The sequence below is a fragment of the Drosophila suzukii genome, chromosome 3 (genome assembly GCF_043229965.1).
Source record: "Drosophila suzukii chromosome 3, CBGP_Dsuzu_IsoJpt1.0, whole genome shotgun sequence".
NCBI lineage: Eukaryota > Metazoa > Arthropoda > Insecta > Diptera > Drosophilidae > Drosophila > Drosophila suzukii.
Window position 1 is genome coordinate 74,148,642 of NC_092082.1, and position 18,530 is coordinate 74,167,171.

General features: G+C 35.5%; 4 protein-coding genes across 10 annotated transcripts in view; 3 read left to right on the forward strand and 1 right to left on the reverse strand.

Annotated features, from left to right (window-relative positions):
• The window catches only part of how (protein held out wings), a 39,033-nt gene extending 32,032 nt beyond the window's left edge, over positions 1 to 7,001 (forward strand). For 2 of the 7 annotated variants that reach the window (XM_065867008.2, XM_065867011.2), the window contains exons 8-9: positions 2,093 to 2,577; positions 4,979 to 7,001. In XM_065867008.2, coding sequence (XP_065723080.1) covers positions 2,093 to 2,202 — 110 coding nt within the window. In that variant the 3' untranslated portion in view covers positions 2,203 to 2,577; positions 4,979 to 7,001. Of the gene's footprint in view, positions 1 to 604; positions 3,217 to 4,978 lie in introns of those variants that run through there. The other 5 variants (XM_065867010.2, XM_065867012.2, XM_036817023.3 and 2 more) reach the window with 3 other exon arrangements.
• A 1,044-nt stretch (positions 7,002 to 8,045) lies between these two features.
• Positions 8,046 to 11,771, forward strand: LOC108006448 (uncharacterized). The gene is made up of 4 exons (XM_017069973.4): positions 8,046 to 8,453; positions 9,657 to 9,799; positions 10,082 to 10,220; positions 11,214 to 11,771. Exons 1-4 carry the CDS (start codon positions 8,206 to 8,208, stop codon positions 11,476 to 11,478), a joined length of 795 nt encoding a protein of 264 aa, XP_016925462.3. The 5' UTR covers positions 8,046 to 8,205; the 3' UTR covers positions 11,479 to 11,771.
• A 3,631-nt stretch (positions 11,772 to 15,402) lies between these two features.
• On the reverse strand, positions 15,403 to 16,286 carry BomT3 (Bomanin Tailed 3). The gene is made up of 2 exons (XM_036817193.3): positions 16,046 to 16,286; positions 15,403 to 15,768 (listed from the first exon to the last, which is right to left on the reverse strand). The coding sequence occupies exons 1-2, from the start codon at positions 16,134 to 16,136 to the stop codon at positions 15,509 to 15,511; spliced, it is 351 nt and encodes a 116-aa protein (XP_036673088.3). The 5' UTR covers positions 16,137 to 16,286; the 3' UTR covers positions 15,403 to 15,508.
• A 723-nt stretch (positions 16,287 to 17,009) lies between these two features.
• BomBc3 (Bomanin Bicipital 3) lies at positions 17,010 to 17,571 on the forward strand. The gene is made up of 3 exons (XM_017086128.4): positions 17,010 to 17,153; positions 17,214 to 17,255; positions 17,327 to 17,571. Exons 1-3 carry the CDS (start codon positions 17,096 to 17,098, stop codon positions 17,527 to 17,529), a joined length of 303 nt encoding a protein of 100 aa, XP_016941617.3. The 5' UTR covers positions 17,010 to 17,095; the 3' UTR covers positions 17,530 to 17,571.
• Positions 17,572 to 18,530: the final 959 nt, after the last annotated feature.

Consider the following 18,530-nt stretch of genomic DNA (forward strand, 5'->3'; position numbering starts at 1 on the left):
TGTTTATCCTCTTAACACATTAACCAAGTGCAATCGATTGAGTTTGTTATGACAGCCCAGCAGCGCCAGTGAACTCAAGCATCTAGTATTATTTCTTTTTTATTTTTTATACATATTTTTCTCTTCTTGTAATATTTGTTTTGTTAATTGTCTTGTTTACACACCTACTTGAAAGATTTAGAATTTGCATTTAATCATTAGGAGCTTGCATTTCATTTTTTTGTTATATTAGCAGGCCATAGAATGGATATGCTGCAGTTATAAAGTGGTATATATTCTGGATTTTGAAGTTGAAATATGTATTTTTCAATTTAATTGGACTGTATTTTATTCTATCCATTTCAAGAATATTTACTCATTTTAACTTCAAAGCACCTTGTCCACTCTTCCTGTATTTTACATGAGTCTAACACAATTATTGTTTACGTTCAGTGCCATAAAGTATGCTATGAGATTATATCACGCTTCTTAACCTTGCTTCCTCTAAGACTTCACAATATTTATGATATCCTAACAAGAGCTAACAGAATTAATTAAAACCTTCATTATTTTTATCCAAAGTCTATTTTATCTTATATATTTGTTATAAACAAAATATTTACAGTTGGTCGATATATGCATGCCGGCTCCGTCTTTTGAACTTCTCTTTCTCACTCTCTATTATTTTTCCCTTGAACAACAAAAACAGAAACGAATTATAGAGGAAATCCCCACAGAAAATATCTAGCCTAAAGTTATAAAGTTACAGTCACACACAAAAACTGGAACAGAATTATATACACACACACACATAAATGTATAGACTGTATATATTTTTAAACTTAAATATTTACCTAGAAACAAAAACATAAGAGTAAAACGGCACAACAAACAGGAAAACAGTAATACTCAAGAAAAAAGAAACAAGCAAAAACAAATCAATCAAGAAAATTATTGCTCGACAATGAATTTGTTTTTAAAATATTTTATAATAGAAGATAGGTCGCAAAGGAATACAATTCTGCAATATGCAATATTGGCAAAAATAAGTGATTTTTAGGCCCTTAAATTGTAGTTGCTTTAATATTAACTTTAACTTTTATGATTTTCAACCCGAAACATTTTTATATGAGTATATTCTAGTTGAGAAGAACAGCAACAGCGGCAGCCAAAGCAAGTTGTTGATTTTCGTTTTTTGGAACCAATGAGTATTCAAATTAAAGAGGGCTAAACTTTATAATTTTCTCTTCTAAAAAATAACCCTATTTTAGTTTTGTGGTATGAGGGTCGAGTCTTAAGTGCAATTTAGTTAAGTATCTGTTTTTTATGTAGTTTTTGTAGTGAGTGTTGCGAGGGGGGACAGTATTTATGCACAAATGTACCTAACGAAGAGCGAAAAGAAAACCGTTTCAATTTTTCCAGCCAGTGCCATTTCTCGTCAAAATCATATACTTTGATCAGAATTGCAGAAAAGCTTTTTTAAAATATATACACACATTTATATTTATATATCTCGTAGTGGAGAGGAGCCTTGAATCAAGTTGGTGCTTACATAATTACTTCAATTAGATCTAAGTTTAGTCGAGGCTCGAAGGCAGCCGTCCAAGAACAGAAACCATAATCCAGAATCAATTGAATGCACGACTAGTCAGCAAGCTGGAAGAACAAAATGCTTAAGGAACAATAAACATATGAACACAATAATCATTTCTAGAATTTATCCACAAACTGGAGACGAATATACCTTAGACTAAGCGGCTTGAAAATCACTTATTTTGCAGCCATTACTTAAAATCAGATCAAATATCGAATACACAGGCACAGATATAAACGACTCATTCCAAAGAAGCAGAGAATTTAAATGTTAAAAAGTTAAAGAACACCGAAAAACAGGTCAATTATTCCCCCTCAGTTGGCAATTGGCTTCCAGCAAAGGCAAAGGCAAAGGCAGCACAGCTTCAGTTTGAGCAAGCATATGGTAGATGTAAGGATGTACGCAATATCTTTTAAACCTAAGTTGTATCTTGTAGCGAATATGTTCACATCTATTTATACATATAACCGATATGCCTATGCAAACCTATATCTACATGTATCGTATCGTATATTTTAGTAGGCGCCATTAAGCAGCAGCGTCGTTTGGCGACTAACCGCGAACATCCCTATCAGCGAGCAACGGTCGGAGTGCCAGCCAAGCCGGCGGGTTTCATTGAGATACAGTAAATCCATCCCCAAAACTCAGAAAGCAACCTCTTTTTAAATCGCATCATGTCAGCAGAAGCAACTTTAAAACTTTTTATCAATAATTTCCGGAAAAGAAAGAAAGAAACAAACAATTACGAACAACAGAAATCAAACGATTGGTGTCTGCCCGCCCTTAGATTACGTTCACCGGGCAACCAATCAATTTAGTTGAATTATTTTTACCTTTGCGCTATTTATTTTGATATCTAATGCTGCTCATTAAGCCCCTGCTCCACCCATCCACCAATCCATACTGTATATAAGATGAAACCTGGCCGGAAACGTTGGCCAGGCCAGGCCGCTCTGCCCTGATCAGAGTTCCGAAAACAATTGTCAAGCGCACCGCCTCCACAGGTTAGTTGTGTTTCTACTCCTTTATTTATTTTATCAAACTATTATTTTCTTTATGTGTTATATCTTTTCACCGGAATAAAATGCAAATGAGCCTCGTCGCTCCCTTGCATTCTATTTCGATTGCGAGTTTTGAAACAACAAGCAAAACAAAATTTTGATAAAACAAAAGTACAGACACATGCAAAATCTATCAGTCCATTTAGCTGAAGATGAAGAGTTTATTATCATTTTATACGAATATATTTATACACAAATTTTTATATTAGTTTTCCTTTGTTTTCACGTTAACTTGTGCCTTTGATGTTTTACATACACTCAAAAAAAAAGTAGAAAAGAACAAAAAAAGAAGAAAGGAAACATTTTAGTAGATTTTTATTTGTATTACTCTTGGATAAGCCATATACTTTATTGAAAACAAAAAGCTCTTTACGAGATATGAATTTTACATGTGTATCCTAGGCATAAGTCCCCTGTTTAGTCTGTTAAGATTATATGATTATTTTGTATTATGCGTTCGAATGTAAATGTTGCAATTGAACCGAAAGTGTACCACAAAGAAATAAAGATCAATGATTTTTGTTGAAATGAAAACAAAAAACCTTAAAAAAAATGAACACAACAAAAACAAACAAAACAAAATCCTTACCAAGTCTTATGATTCTTTATTGTTCCACGAACATTACTTCTTTCAGAATTCTCCTAAAAAAAATATGAAAACCAAAATCTAACGCTTTCCGAACTTAACCCCCAACGAATAAATAAAGATATTTATTTCTCGTATTCAGTCGTCACACATAACTCATTGATCAGAAATATTAATAAACACTTCACTTTGTTTGTTTGCAACTATAGTGGCTAAGACAACTTAACTATAGATACCAGACACAACCGCATTTATACATAAAACCCTCACCCAAACACACACGTCCTTCGGGCATAACTCTATGCTTACCACCCACTCCTCGATTGATCATTAATCCCACCAAAGCAACCGTCAACCAGACGAACCAAACCAACCAACCAACTACTACCAAGATACCACCACAAGTGCTATGGCATATGCATTTTAATTTATGTATCCTATGAAGCGTATATCTGCATATCTGATACACGTATCTATGTGTACTTACCACACCTAATCTTTAAGCTTATGGGTTGCGGAATTTTCTGTCTATGATTAATAGATCTCTAGACTAGTTATTTATATTACTTGTATAACTCCAGCCCTCATGAAATTGCATTGGTATCTGCTTAAAACCGAATAAAAAAGATGAAAAGCAAGGAAGGAAACTATTTATTTTAAAAGTGTAACCGTTTTTGAACTTAAAAAAAAATAAAAATTTTAAAATATATACATTTTTTCATAAATAAATGGAAAAAAGTTAATATAAATAACTTCCAAAGATTTTAAAACTTAAATTTTTCTAAAAATATCAACAATATAAACCACAAACTGACAGCATTTATGTAAAAATAAAACATGTAAATAACGCTTAATTCATAATGGTTCCTTTATTTTGGCATCTGTAAACACAAAATAATGTAATAAAATCCCACTCTGTCTTGAAAGCTTATGCACCTGCAATTTTATGTAAAAATTATAAATAGCATATTAAAACCATTAAACGGTATAAACATTTATAGCAAACAAAAACCAAAAATGTGATGTAATACTATTGCTAATTATAACTAACCAAAGGCCAAGTTAACCAAAAAAACAAACAAAAGAAAACTAGTAAAAAGTATTAATCTGAAAGGGATAAAAAACCATCATGTTCTTGTAAATTTAAACAGAGAACAAAACTTAAATAACCATAAAATGTCGCATCAAATAACGTTTCAACAACACAAAATTATTTGCACAAACTACAATTTCTATTTAAATTAATTAAATATCCTGTCGATGAAACTCTAATGATAATAATGTATGTGTTTGTCTTTATTAAAGTCAAAAATGTTGACCGCATCATAGGAATTAATAATTCTAATTGTTGGCGGTTGGCATTCAGCAAAAAGTTACTAAACGATTTTCGACAAAATTATTATAAGGCATGTTTTTGTCAGCCCCACAGATCATGTAAATGCTAATTAAATGCGTGGTAACTTTTTGCGGTCATAACTCGCTTAACATAGGATTTTCACATGAATAAAACTAACTGCTAACCATGAGATATTAATCCAAACTCTATTTCCACTTCTATGAATCTCTCTCTTTACATGCTAACTAAAACAAACCAATATATTCGACATACTCACAAACGTTTTATTAAATACAAAATATATATATTAATATTAATATATTCCAACGTAAAATCCAATGGAAACCAAACAAACATCCTAAACACACTACCAATCCGCTCCTACATCCGCCATGAAACCATGAATCCATCGCCTGCCGTAGATGAGCACGGAAGCCAAGCAGCAGCAGCATCCCAGCCAGGCCAAAAGCAGAGCCAAGTGTGTGTTGTGTATGTGCATATCTGAAGCTAACAAAAATCAAAAAAACAAAACAACCATAACCAAAATCCAGAAAACAGAAATCAGAGCCACCACATGTCACTGACACAACTACTAAAACACTCAAACCCCGAAACTCTGCGTCCATTCGCCACACGAGCAGCAGATGCAGCACATGCAACACTTGCAGCAACAATTGCAGCAGCACTGCAGCACAGCAGCAACAGCAACACAGCAGCAGCAACGTCAGTATGTATTGAATCTTGTGGCCATTAAACTGTTACGTTTTGCCAGCAACAAAACAAGGCAATTAAGCAAACAATTGATAAGAGAATCAAACATAGAACTTAGTTTAATTAACATAATCTAAAGGAAAATACAAGTTAGTTTTTAGTGTAAAAGTTCAACGAACAAAAACATACTTAATGCAAACATATATATATATATATAAATATAATATGCATATACAAGTCTGTATATAATTACCCCAAAACCCCTTAACGAAACTAAGGAAAATCATGTTAACGGAATCTCATCCAAGAAACTCAACTCAACAAACGAAACTGTTTTAATTTTTTTTAAACATCTTCTCTTTTAACTCGTATTGGAAAAAGAATCTTTCAGTAGTTAAACGTTAGCCGTTTCTCCTATTTTCATTGTGAACCTTTTAAGGATTGGGCGAAAATTCTATCTAGTTCAAATCGCTATCATGTATGTTTGATACAAATCTTTCAGCCGTCGATTAAGAATGATCTATTTTTGTTAAACTGACGCAAATTCTTGTTAATGAAGTATTTTTTGATTATGTTATACTACATCTATATATCTGCACCCCACTTCAAATTGATTGTGTGAAAAGTAAGTGGGGGCGAAACACGAAACAACAATATCATACTAAACACATTTAACAGCCATATTTAGTTAATGAAACAAGCATAATTTGATGATAGCATCAAGCATTCATAATGTACAATTAAACGCTAAACTTAAATTATTTTAAATATTTTAAATCTAATGTATTATATGCAGAAATAAAAAGAAAATTACTTTTTTTAACCGAATAATTGTTCTTGAAAGCGATGGCCACAAAAGAAGAATTCTTTAATTTAAAATAAATATCACGCCGCCAATAATGGGATCGCGCATTGTTAGAACTCTTGATTGAATGTGTATCTATTTCTTATTTGTAACTGAAATTCCTAAGGTAAATGCAGAAAAAGATTAGCAGAGAACAAAAATAGAAAGCGAAAGTAAATTGCATTTAATTTATGGTACAAAGCAACCGCTGCACCCAACGCAAAGTTGTTGCAAACTTTATTTTGAATTAAAGAATTTTCATTAATTTTTGTTGGAAAAGGAAATGTTATAAATATGTGCCTTAAACAAACTGTATAATTGGCACCAATCAAAATAATGTTTAAAAATAAAATAATTTAAAAGAAGTATACAGAAAACCTGTTGAAATTATTCTGCAAAATGTGAGACTTATACTCAGAAACAAAACGAAGTTCAACCACATGGCAGTTGACTAACCTTATAATATAAATAAACATAATCATAATGTATAATTTTTATTGATAATAACGGCAATCGTGCAATCGTAGCAAACCTTGCATATGATTAGTTCAGAATTGATTTTAACAAGAAGGACATGTAATAATACCGATGATTGTGTAACGGAAAGGAAGAAATCGTTTTAAATAATTTAGTTTTACGCTCATTACTTTAATCAAATGCTGTGCCCCTTAACATCGCACATTGCAGAAACATTATTCATTCATTGCCAGCATTGTCATCTTAACTGCATACTTTTGAGAAGAAAATCATTGATTAGTTGTGAGATAATCCATATGTTCAAAACCTTATAATATATCTAGTACGCACATGTAATTAATTGCATATGTACGACTGTATGTATGCACGATTATGTATAACTTTTTGCATAAATAAATGTTTATAAAAAAATATGTGCAAATATTTTATTTAATTTGAATTTTTTAAAGGCATAATATACAACTTATGGCATACCACTATAATTTTTATAAAGTGTACGAAAATTTGATTTATCATAAAGCGAAAGTCTCGTGAAATTCAGATTGTTCGATTTATGGCGTTTACATGGAATATGATATCGTTCTGATGCTGGAAAGAGTGTTCTCTTTGCATTCAGAATGATTTTATTAAGAACCGTCAATCGAAATGCGTTCCCATTAATTGCACTCGGTTCATACATTTTTTTGCTACAGTTATTTTTTGGCAGCTTGTCCCTATTTGGCCCAGAAATTTGTTGATATGAACAGTTTTTAAAAGGTTTTTTCTTATTAAAGTAACTGTAAATTCGAAGTACTCATTTTTCCCAGCGGAATTAAAAAATATAACAACAATATACAATACAAATACAATATTGAAATACACGAAAACCTTTTTTGTTCCCTTTAAAATTATTTAATATACACGTTCCGCTTGCTTGAAAACATTTAAAACATATCAAAGTCTTTTAATTAAGACCAATGTGTAACGAAGCCTGCCCAAAAAACCAAAACATAACATGATAATGAACTCTGATTGTATAACGAATTGGGCGGGTGTTTCTGTGACCAAGGAAAAACGTGTCGGGTTTCCAGACTGGACAACCTGAAGTCCAGACAATACGAAACCTAGCAAAGGTATTTCGTTTTGAAATTGTGTAATACTGCACCCTAAGGAGAGCTGTGGACAGGTGAGTTAATTACCTTGAAACCAGTGCCGGTTGGCTGGAAGGGTTTGCCGGCAATGTTTGAGGACAATCAATCACTTAGACTCGTCCTGAAACGAACCCATCGTCACCATCCACACCTGGCCTCGCTGAGGTGGACGCTAATTTATGCAGGGCCCCATCTCATGTACTGTGGTGATGGGACAGTAGTCTACCTGTTAGAAAGTCGGCTATCCTTGTGTTGTAAACAAAGGACAAAGCACGTGCTGATATCGAATAAGCGCATGCGCCACACTTAACAGTGGGTTAACAGAGGTCCTGACTTAACAGTCCTTTTTAAAGAAGCTGCCTGCAATTGGTACTTTCAGTGCGTTTTTAGCCGTTCGTGCGGTTGGTTTAGCCATCAAAATCAGTCCCAGGAAACTGATCCATTGATATCCCATCGGTCGAATTGTGGCAACAAGTGTCCTGCGAGGATGTGCGTGAGAAACTCACTGTGCAGTGTGATTTTAATTTACCTTGTCGCCCTGCTCGGTTTGGCATTTGTGGTCCTGGCCCAGAACGAGGGGAATATATCCCAGTCGGCGGTGGCGGTGGGCGAGGAGTGTGGGAGTACGCAGAAAATGGTGGACGAGTGCTTCAAGGATCTGCCGCCGCATCTAATGGAATTCCTGCAGAACACCAAAATAGTCATCAGCAAAAAGGAGATCACCCAAAAGTGCAAGTAGGACATTCGACACGCAGTAATCGAGTGCGAAAAAGGGGGATATACACTATTGATTGCCCCACTCAGGCCTCTTATGGCTGGCAATTTATTCATATTTCTGCCGTTGCCGCAGGGACGAAAAGTTATTCAGGGACGTCGCCAGTTCGACAGGGGACTTGAGTTGGGTCCATTAAGACAGGCCTACTGTCTGCGCCTCCAAGGAGGTGATTAATTATGCCGGCTTCAAGTGCCAAATATAAGTTATGGCCTTTCGGCTGTAGTAGGCCTCCGTTAATGGGCCAAGTTAAGTGCTCGTTTTTGGGTGACAGAAGATTTTTAGAGAAGTCAAAACGGAAAATATGTATTGAAAATTAATTACAGGGAAAATGTGGTTAAGGCACTGCATAAAATCAACCGCAAGAAATCACTTGAAGCTGCTCCAAGGTTAAGAACATATAAACCGCGACGCTAATGAAGTATTTTGCCTTACAATGACAAATAAATAAGCTGACATTTGGCATTAGTCGGCCATCAATTCACTAATTGAAGTGCCCTGTAAATATTTTCTGGTGACGGCAGACGGTTATAATATTTATAGGCTTATAATTTGCGCATTACAATTATAATATTTTCGTATAATGCTTTTTGTTACAAAATATTTTTGCCTCAGAGTGGAAAGTAAGTTGACTTATTTTACCTACAAAGGGAACACAGAATCCATTAGAGACTAATATGAAACGCAGACTTATTGGATTACTTGCGCGAAAAAGAAAATTTTATGTAAGCCGAGACAATATAATTTGTAATAATATCTTATTTTATGACCTGTATTGAACCTAACAGACTCCCTTGAACATTTTTTAAATTTCTGAAGTGCCTTTAGTATAGTTTGATTGAAAGACTCTACCCATCCTGTTGAATATTTGATTTGTACTAACATAGAAGCATAATTTAATTAAGTTTCAATATAAACTAGGAACTCTGTTGAGCATTGTGCAATACACATTCAACTAAGTGAATTAGAAAAGATTGATTAAATTTGATGAGTTAAATCAGTTTATGGAATTTGCAGAAATGTTAAAGCAGGAGCACAAAGTAAGTCAGACACATTTTATTCATACATATATTAGTCGTGCCACCGGAGGGGCAAAGGCATCATGAGTGGCACTCAATTAGACCTCACTCAATTGTCCCTCGCTGAAATCGAATTACATATTGCAGCATATTCAACCGCGGCATGAGGTGCTTCGATACTTACTCGAAGCGTTGCCTGGACGATCGAAAGCTGGGCACGTTTAAGAATAATGTGGAGGGAGCCCGTCGATTTTTCTACAAATTCTGTGGTGACGCCGACTTTCAGCGGGGTAAGTTTGACGAAAATTAAAAGGACTGCTTTGAAAACTGTTGAAAATCAATTTGCCATGTTGACACTTGGGGGAAAACATAAGGATGCCTACAGGGCCCAAAGTGTCGAGCACACACGCATATCTTACAATATACACAAAAACATTGAGATTAGGACGAAAAGCCCCCCGTCAAGACACACAAATAAGGACCCCAACTTGAGGGGCTTTAAAGTGCTCAAAGGCACAGCAGCAGGGGCATTATTTATACACGAATCTGAAGAATCCCCCTCCTGATTGCAGACTACCTGCGGCACAAGGACTGCTTCGCACACATCCAACTGGATTGGGTCACCTGCACGGGCGAGTTCGAGGGCATCCTCAGCGAGGAGGTGCACGACGAAAGGCGCAACGCCAGCGAAAAGTTCCTCGAATTCTGCTGGTATGCTTGACTAAATATTTTCATTGCATATGCATAACGACCTGTTTTTCCGAACGCCATCACTCGCGGGTATTATAATATTCTGAAGTAAATATTTTTGATTTTAAGGAGCCGGCTCATTGAAATAATTCTTTTTTTTTTACCTTTAATCAAACACTTATTTTTTTTTATTATTTCAAAAGAAGCATTAAAAAGTGCAGGGCTTTAAAAAATTAAATTAAATTTGAATTTGAAATATTAAAGTGTACAGTTGAAGTCTGTTTTGGTAAGAGAAGTTTATTTTCTTAATTTGATTGTGAAATAATATATGTTTTTAAAATAATTATTGCTCTGGTATTACCCAAATTTGTATATTAATTTTAGAGAATCAACAACGTTGGCACTATCTCTTTAATATCAAAATGAAAAGGCTTAAGCCTTTTGAAAATCTAGAAATTCAAGTTAAATGGTTAAGTTTTAATTAAATTTTACTAGGAAGGAATGGACATATTGAATGAAGGTATTATAGTTTAAAGTTGAAGCTTTATTTGCCAAAAATCTCTTGAGAACAGAAGAATATTTTATATTTTTGTTTTATGTTTTAAGGCGTCAGCTTATTAAAATATTATTTTTTTCTTTTTCCACCTACTAAATTATATTTTAAAATATATAATTATGTTAGTTATCTCTTTTACGTTAAAATTTTGAGTCTCTAATAGCTGGAAATTCAATTGATATTTTGGAATGGAAGTAAAATGACTTAATTATTATAGTTGCAGCCTTAGGGGCCATATATCTTTGGAAGATAACCAGATTTTTCATTTTGCCCCGAGGCAATTATAGAATTTTTAGCGAGCCCTTTGTGTTGCACAGTTTTTCCTGGGAACAGCTGGGTCCTTTTTGAGTAACGTCCTATTTGCCATGGCCAAGGCAACTAAATTGCACGCCCCCGCTGGCAGTGGGGAATGACTTTTCAGGGAATCGATTTCAATCAAGTTTCGGTCCTTTTTACAGTGCCCGCTATGCGTACGAGAACTGCATCTACAACAGTGCCCGCTACAAGTGCTACAAGAACTCGGCGGAGTTTGCCCGCGAGACGGCCAAAATGCTGTCGGACGAGAAGCACTTCAGGAACTGCGCGGTCCTCCAGAACATCTGCGCCCCGAATGGTGCCGGACGGGGCCTGGGACTGGACAAATGGCATTGGATGGGGTTCCGGATGAGGATGACGTTGACGCTGCTGCTGATGCTGCTGCTGGTGGTGCGGATTTGGCCGTAAATCGAAATGTGGCCAGGACACCCACTAGTTTTGGCACTGTGATGTGTGATGTGGAGCTGCGGTTGTGGCTGCTGGTCTGAGTTTGAGTTCTCCTTGCTTTTGTTTGTTGTTTTGTATTTTTTTTTTTTCTGGGTTGTAGTTGTCCCAATGAGAATGCCAAGCATTTCAGCTCCCTTTAGTCACCCATCGATAAGATAACAAAAAAAAAAAAAGGAAGGAACCCTCTATCTCTACGTGTCTGTGAATTTTCCAGTGTCGTTTTTGGGGCGAGATTGCTGGGCGGGCGGGTTACTGGGTCGGATAGCGGCACTGGTTTTCTGTTTTTCGTATGTTAAGCTAACTCGAATACATATTTCGAAATAAATGAATATTCACGTTGTACTCGAGTTGTGGTTTTATTGGTAAAGGTCATCGAGAACGCTGTGGAAATCTGCCCACCAGTGCCTGAAACCGCTGTAGTTTTCCTGGGAATTCTATTTTAAACGGTGACCCAACCGCAGCAGTAAGGACAATAAGAAAGTTCCTCTGAAACCGCAGATCCAAGGTGGCGCACAGATACAATTTTACAAAAGGCGAATACCTGAATTTCAATATCGATGCAAACACCTGCTGTGGTAACGAATGGAATTCCTGAAAAAAACTTCAAGTCGAACTGCCAATTTCACTTTTTCCTATTGCCTCCTTTTTTTATTACTTTTTTTTATTGACTGGCATCTATATTGAACTTGAAATTTTCTGTGGAAGCAATAGAGTATACTGAAATGTTATCCTTTTTGGGGACGAAAACAGTTTAATATACCATTTCAAGCTGGATCATTTCCTTAATTTTTTCAAGACTTAAATGAAGTATTGAAAAATAAATGTTAAACTGTTCTGAAAACTTATTTTTTAAGCCGGAATTGTTTATTCCTTGCAATTGCATGAACGTAAATCTCTTCGGTCGAAATTTTCTTTCAGCAAGAGTTAAACATATTTATTGAGGCGAATTCATTCTTACGTTAACCCCTAGGATACAGTCAAGTTTTTTTCCCGAAATCCAAATCCATATTCCTTTGAATTTTGTTTCTCATCCTATTTTTTTTAGCAAGAAGATGAGCCGTCACTTTTGCCTCTGCTAACGATGCCTTTTGCCAGTGGGGTTTTCGGTGAAATGTCAGTTTCGTAGAAATCGTGTAGTTTGACACCACTCTTTTGAAAATGATTTGTCAAGTTATTCATAAAAAAAGCTAACACCGAAGGCCAAAGCCAAACTTACTCCCTTGTTTATATTTTCGGCAAATTCAAAGCATCTTTTGAATGCCAAACTATGAAGAATCAATATTTCTAGCAAACAAAAACAATAATCTTTATTATTACCAAAAAGAAATTAGAGTACAAATATTGAGTGGTTCTTGGAAACAATTTTGAATTTTCAGCTGCTAAGGTACATAGTTTACCCGGCAAACTTTGAAATATGAAACATAAAGTTCGCAGGTTTAAGAGTTGCTCGTGCTCCCATCGAATGGGGGTGGCTGGTCCAGGTTAATTTCACCAGCACGCTTAGTTTTTACCTTGCAGCATGGAAATTGAACGCTAATGGCTGTGCCAGTACCCACATACCCCCACCTCTATTACCTCCCATTAGCAGTCCCTTGTTCCCGTCACTGGGAATCTCAATTACTTCTCCATAGAGTAGTGAATTTTGCTCCTGACTTGTGGTGTTTCGTTAAAAGCGAGAAATTCATAATATAGCTTTAAAAAAAATGGGAAACCATTTCATATAAGCCAAAAAAACACAGTTTTAATCGAGTGGAAAGTGAAAGGGCAGGGCAACCTTTTAGGTTTATTAATAGTTCCTTTGATTTGATTTTTACTGCTTGTCAAGATGCCATTTGCATGCCAGACAAAGAAATAGAACAAAAAGAATTTCCTGCATATGAATGAATTTCGATGTGGGAGGGTGTATTGTAATTTGCATATCAAGGATTTCTTATTTAGTTTTATGTTGAAAGTGAGAAACAAAAAAAGAGAATAACTAAAAAAGGGAAAATTAAATATTTTAGTGATTAGATGCGCTACTTTTATGAGAAAACTAAAAGCTAATAATTAGCTTGACGCTTATAACACATAATAAAATTTACAGCAATAAAATATTAATATATACTGCTTAAATTTACGAGGTATAAGACTATACACACTCTTAAGTGTGCTAGGATTAGCTATCTCAAAATAGAAATAATGTATATATAATACTCAGCAAAAATGAAACTTAATCTCACTTAATGCTTGCAATAAATGCTATATAGTACTAGTACTAAATTAATATTCATTTGAATTTGAACGTCAGCAGCTTGTGTACTTCACCAGCTCAGTGGAATGCCTATTTCCGGCTCAGAATTTTAATTAGAAATGTGCAGGGGAAGTAAAGGCTTAACTATAAATAGTTAAGGCAAATACACATTCCAGTGAACGGAAAAGCCAGCCATCTTTCCCAGAATAAAGGACGTGCATGTTCAAATGAGTAAAGCTGGATTATACAAAAAATGTTCGTAATCCGTAATAGAAACCGTAATGCAAATATCCTTAAAACACAATGGACCGACTGCATTCTGTAAAAGCGATAATTATAATGGCCCTAAATTTGATTCCGGGTCGTTAAGCTTGGCTCTGCAAAATCCTTGAACGAACAAAAATCGAACTTGTAATTGAATCAATTAAGTGGTGGTGGATTCGCCGAGCGGTTCTTTGCCCCAACTTTTTGGAAATTCGATGCGTTGCATATTTAACAAGGTCGAAACGTGTAATTAAGACTGATAAGTATAGGGGCTAAAAGTTTGAAATGCTTATCAATTATTTCCATTCGCTGGACTTGCGCTGTTTAGACCACGAAATTTAGACGGTTCTATGGTTGAGTAACCTTTTAACTTTTTCTACTCTTACATACGGCTTTAACTAATAATTTATGCAGCAGCAAATGCAATTTACATTTCTAATTGCAAGTGCAAAAAGTATGCAATGAATACTGAGTATACAAGGCACAGCTTTTAAGAATTAATTGTTGGCTATCATGAGATTTATTTTTGGTACTGTTTAATCACAATGCCTCCTATTCATTTTTACCTCGCTCAAAATTATTTCCCCATAAAATTGGAAATGTAAGCACAGTTGGAATATGAAACTGAAGGGCTATAAATCCAGGGTACATATTCATAGGTACTCCCCTGGGTTTAATTCTCATACATCATTTTCAGTATCGACCGAAAGGCAGGTGAAAATTCTAATCCAATAAAGCATTTCGTTCATCAATTTATGACTTTTGGCCATTCAAATTTCGACCTTGCCATAAAATATTTCCTATTTCGTACCCAATCAAAAATCCAGTTACGATTTGTAGGCCTTAAAGATCAATAAGTACATTTTTCCTGTGATTTTGTGAAAAGCAAAAATAAGCATTGAAAGTTATAATTGAAAAACCCTCTAAATACGACAAAAAGTGGTTGCATTTTTGTTATGGAGCTGCAAACTTTTACGCAATGAATAAACTTTAAATAAACAGCCAAGAAATTTCTATGCGTCTGTGGATGGGCGAGAACTTTGGTTTTTCTGCACTATTTAAGGCCAAAAATGGAATATTAAATAATGAACTTAACCCAACGTCAACGAGCGCTTTATAATGCAGAATAATTAATCGAATTTGTCCCCATTTATGGGGATGTGAAGAGAGTGCGTTAATAATTTTAAATTATTACCACTTAAAGTCGTTAATAAGCCTAATTAGCACATGCAATGATTGTAATTATGAATTTTAATTCCATATTTATCAGATTTTAATACAAAAGTACTGCAGTTATGTAGCATGCCAATATACATATGTACAAAATATGTAAAGATGTTCGTGGTTGCACTTATGTATGCAGTATATAATAGGTTTAATAAACACGTGTCTTTTTTGTTTGTTTTTTTTTTATTTTATTCTATATACAATCTAAATATCAGACGGCTTTCGCTCATTTGCGGGGCTTAGTGGTAGCAAAGCCTCCAGATTATAATCTCAGCCGCTAATAATCTGCGTTATACCGTCATCGTAACCACCTCCGTAACCACCGCCACCCCCACGACCTCCTCCACCACCTCCTCCGCCGTTGCTGTAACCGGGTCCAAAGTTGCCCGAATATACTGGACGGCGACCACCTCCTCCTCCGCCTCCTCCACCGTTGTTGTAGTAGTTTCCACCTCCATTTCCACCTCCACCTGCTCCTCGTCCTCCTCCTCCTGTGTAGATTCCGGGTCCCTGGCCTCCGGGAGGATTACCTAAAAGTGTAATTTAAATTAGTTCGTTGTGGTTACTTAATTGCGCGTTCGGTTTTACACCTTTGACATATTTATGGATACCAGTTACTATAGAAACTAAAAGCTGTCTTTCACTAAATGTAAAATATTTCATAAAGACTTTCAGTTCTTTTGTGAAAGATAATATTACCCTAATTAATATTTAATATTGAGTACTTTTTTACCCCAGGAAAACTTTACCCCCCAAACTACTACTCTTTTTAAGGAAAACACTGTGTATAAAGGGGGATTAACTTACAGTCGTAGCAACCGCCGCCTATGTAAACAGCCGCCTCAGTTAAAGCCAAAGCAGAAAGAGCGAGAATCGCCAGTGCCGTAAGGTGTCTCATTGTGCTGGTCTATCAAAAGGTTGAACTGGTCTGGACCAGGTACGATCCACAACAGCGCTTATATACGATGCAATCACCGATTCTCCGATTCCGATTCCGATGCTGATCCCAAGCAGACCTTATCGCTGCAAAGAACTTTCGCAGTATAAACAAACCGCTACGTAAGTATTAATCTCGGCAGGGAATTGCCCACAGATACTTGACAAAAACAATTAGAAGCGCATCGAAAAGTCAGTCATGGTGTTTGTTAGATACTCTACCTGCTGATAATGCTATAATAATATTAATATTATATAAATCAAATAAAACATAAAATTATAATTTGATGATATTTTTTAAAGTTTTTTAGTTCATCTCTAAAAAAAAGTAGGTGAATATATATATTAATTGTCCTCTTATCAAACTACAAATAAATCTCTTTTTCAAATGTCTAAAAATATATTTAATATTAATGCGTAAAACCTTAATGCATTTTATATTATACTATAAAAAATTAAAAAAAAGACCTTTGTCAATAAACCCATTTTTATGTGTCAACACTTTCTGCTCACGAGTCACGACTTTCGGAACAGAAACCAGTTTTGCCCAGATGTATGGCTAAAAGTGATGGGGGTGTGATTCTCTGGAATCGCTTGCCATTCATGTTTAGAGCGTCTAACAATAATATTAAACTGCGTTTTTGGGCGTGACTGTCATAAATTTCTTTGTAAAGGTTCAAGGAAATCAATTACGTCGAGCTCTATCAAAACCATACGAGGAAAATCCCATGGAATTCGATTTGATAGTGCTCGGGGGAAATTTGTGGGAATAAAAAATATGTGCATAGTATAGTAGAAATCAAAAGCAGCGCACTGCCTTTAGCATTCAGGCTTATGCAAATTGATTTCGATTCGGATCGTACTTAGAGCCGGACTATATAAGCAGCGAGAGAGTCTTTATGGTCATCTATCGACTTTAAAATGAAGTACCTGACGTGTGTGCTGCTCCCGTTGGCTTTAATTCCTGTTCTGATTGGCGGTAAGCTGGCCGGGATTGCTACTGACGCTAATTGATCCATAATTTTCTAATCATTTGCAGCTCATCCCAGCACTGTGGTGGTAAATGGCGTCTGCCTGACTTGTAAGTTTCGATTGTTCTGCTCTGCCAGCCGGTAATTAGAGAATTCAGTGAATAATTATGCACTCGAACAGGTCCCAATCCGAATGGAGAACCCGTTTACCTGGATGGCCAGGAGTACCGCAGTTTCTCCTCATCTAAGAACGATGGCAATGTGGTAATTTCCCGGGGAAGTGATGGTAGAGGCGGAGGAGGTGGAGGTGGCACAATTTACCGGAGAGGTGGTAACACCATTGTCAACGGGCGTTGTCAACATTGCAACGTGGATCTCTATTAAAAGTGGCCCCCAATAAAGTCTGAACATTGAATTAAAATTCCACACACACCCTTGATCAATCAAATTTATACTTACTTGGCTATGTACGACATGAGTTCATCTGGTTAAAAGCATTGACAATCGTTCTTCCCGCTCTCTGTGCAAATTTGATGCAATGATTGTGATGGCTTTGAGTGCAGAGAGCATCGGTCGAAGGGGAATGCTTGGCTAAAGCGAACGTTTTATATTCAGTTTTTCTTTTTTTTTTTGCTGAGTACACTTGAATAAACTCACAGTTTAGAATTGAAAATGTTTCCAATAAATTTACTGTGAGGTTTGGAAAAATTTGTCAAATTTCACACTCAAAAAATCCGCTAAGTACCAGCTTTTTCTGTGTTAAAAGTAAACCATATCCATATGACGTTTTTTCGGCTTGCGAGACTACTTTTCGAGCCATAGACAAAATCAATAAAAATTTTATTAATCCAATAATATTAAGTAGATTATTAGAGAAATTTGCCACAAACTTTTTGAGATATCCCACATCTAAATCGAGATTCAATTAGCCAAGTTATGAAATTTGGAAGTGCAGTTTTGGGTTCTAATTTTGAAAGCCATTGGCAATATGGAAAAATGGAACATGAAAATGGGTTAATAATATGACCCTTGCCTAGAAGAATAACTTGAACGTTTAATTTTAGAGAATTTCACCACAAAATTATTGAGTTCTCCCACGTCTAAATCGAAAGCCAATTACCCAAATTTGAAATTTAGAAGAGCAGTTTTGAGTTCCCATTCTGAAAGCCAATTGAACATGAAAATGAGTTAAAAATCTGACCCCCGCCTAAAAGAATCATTTTAATGTAGATTATTAGAATATTTCTCTACAAACTCATAGAGGTATCCCACATCCAAATCGGGATTCAATTACCGAAGATATGAAACTTGGAAGTGAAGTTTTGGCTTCCGATTTTTGAAGGCCATTGGATTTATGGAAAAATGGAACATGAAAATGGGTTCAA

Bases quoted from the DNA above. Each gene is read 5' to 3' on its own strand.
- LOC108006448 (XM_017069973.4), top strand. From the start codon at position 8,206: ATGTGCGTGAGAAACTCACTGTGCAGTGTGATTTTAATTTACCTTGTC. The intron at 8,454-9,656 runs GTAGGACATTCG...TACATATTGCAG, and splicing joins GAGATCACCCAAAAGTGCAA to CATATTCAACCGCGGCATGA. The intron at 9,800-10,081 runs GTAAGTTTGACG...TCCTGATTGCAG, and splicing joins TGACGCCGACTTTCAGCGGG to ACTACCTGCGGCACAAGGAC.
- BomT3 (XM_036817193.3), bottom strand. From the start codon at position 16,136: ATGAGACACCTTACGGCACTGGCGATTCTCGCTCTTTCTGCTTTGGCT. The intron at 15,769-16,045 runs GTAAGTTAATCC...TTACACTTTTAG, and splicing joins AGGCGGCGGTTGCTACGACT to GTAATCCTCCCGGAGGCCAG.
- BomBc3 (XM_017086128.4), top strand. From the start codon at position 17,096: ATGAAGTACCTGACGTGTGTGCTGCTCCCGTTGGCTTTAATTCCTGTT. The intron at 17,154-17,213 runs GTAAGCTGGCCG...AATCATTTGCAG, and splicing joins AATTCCTGTTCTGATTGGCG to CTCATCCCAGCACTGTGGTG. The intron at 17,256-17,326 runs GTAAGTTTCGAT...GCACTCGAACAG, and splicing joins AAATGGCGTCTGCCTGACTT to GTCCCAATCCGAATGGAGAA.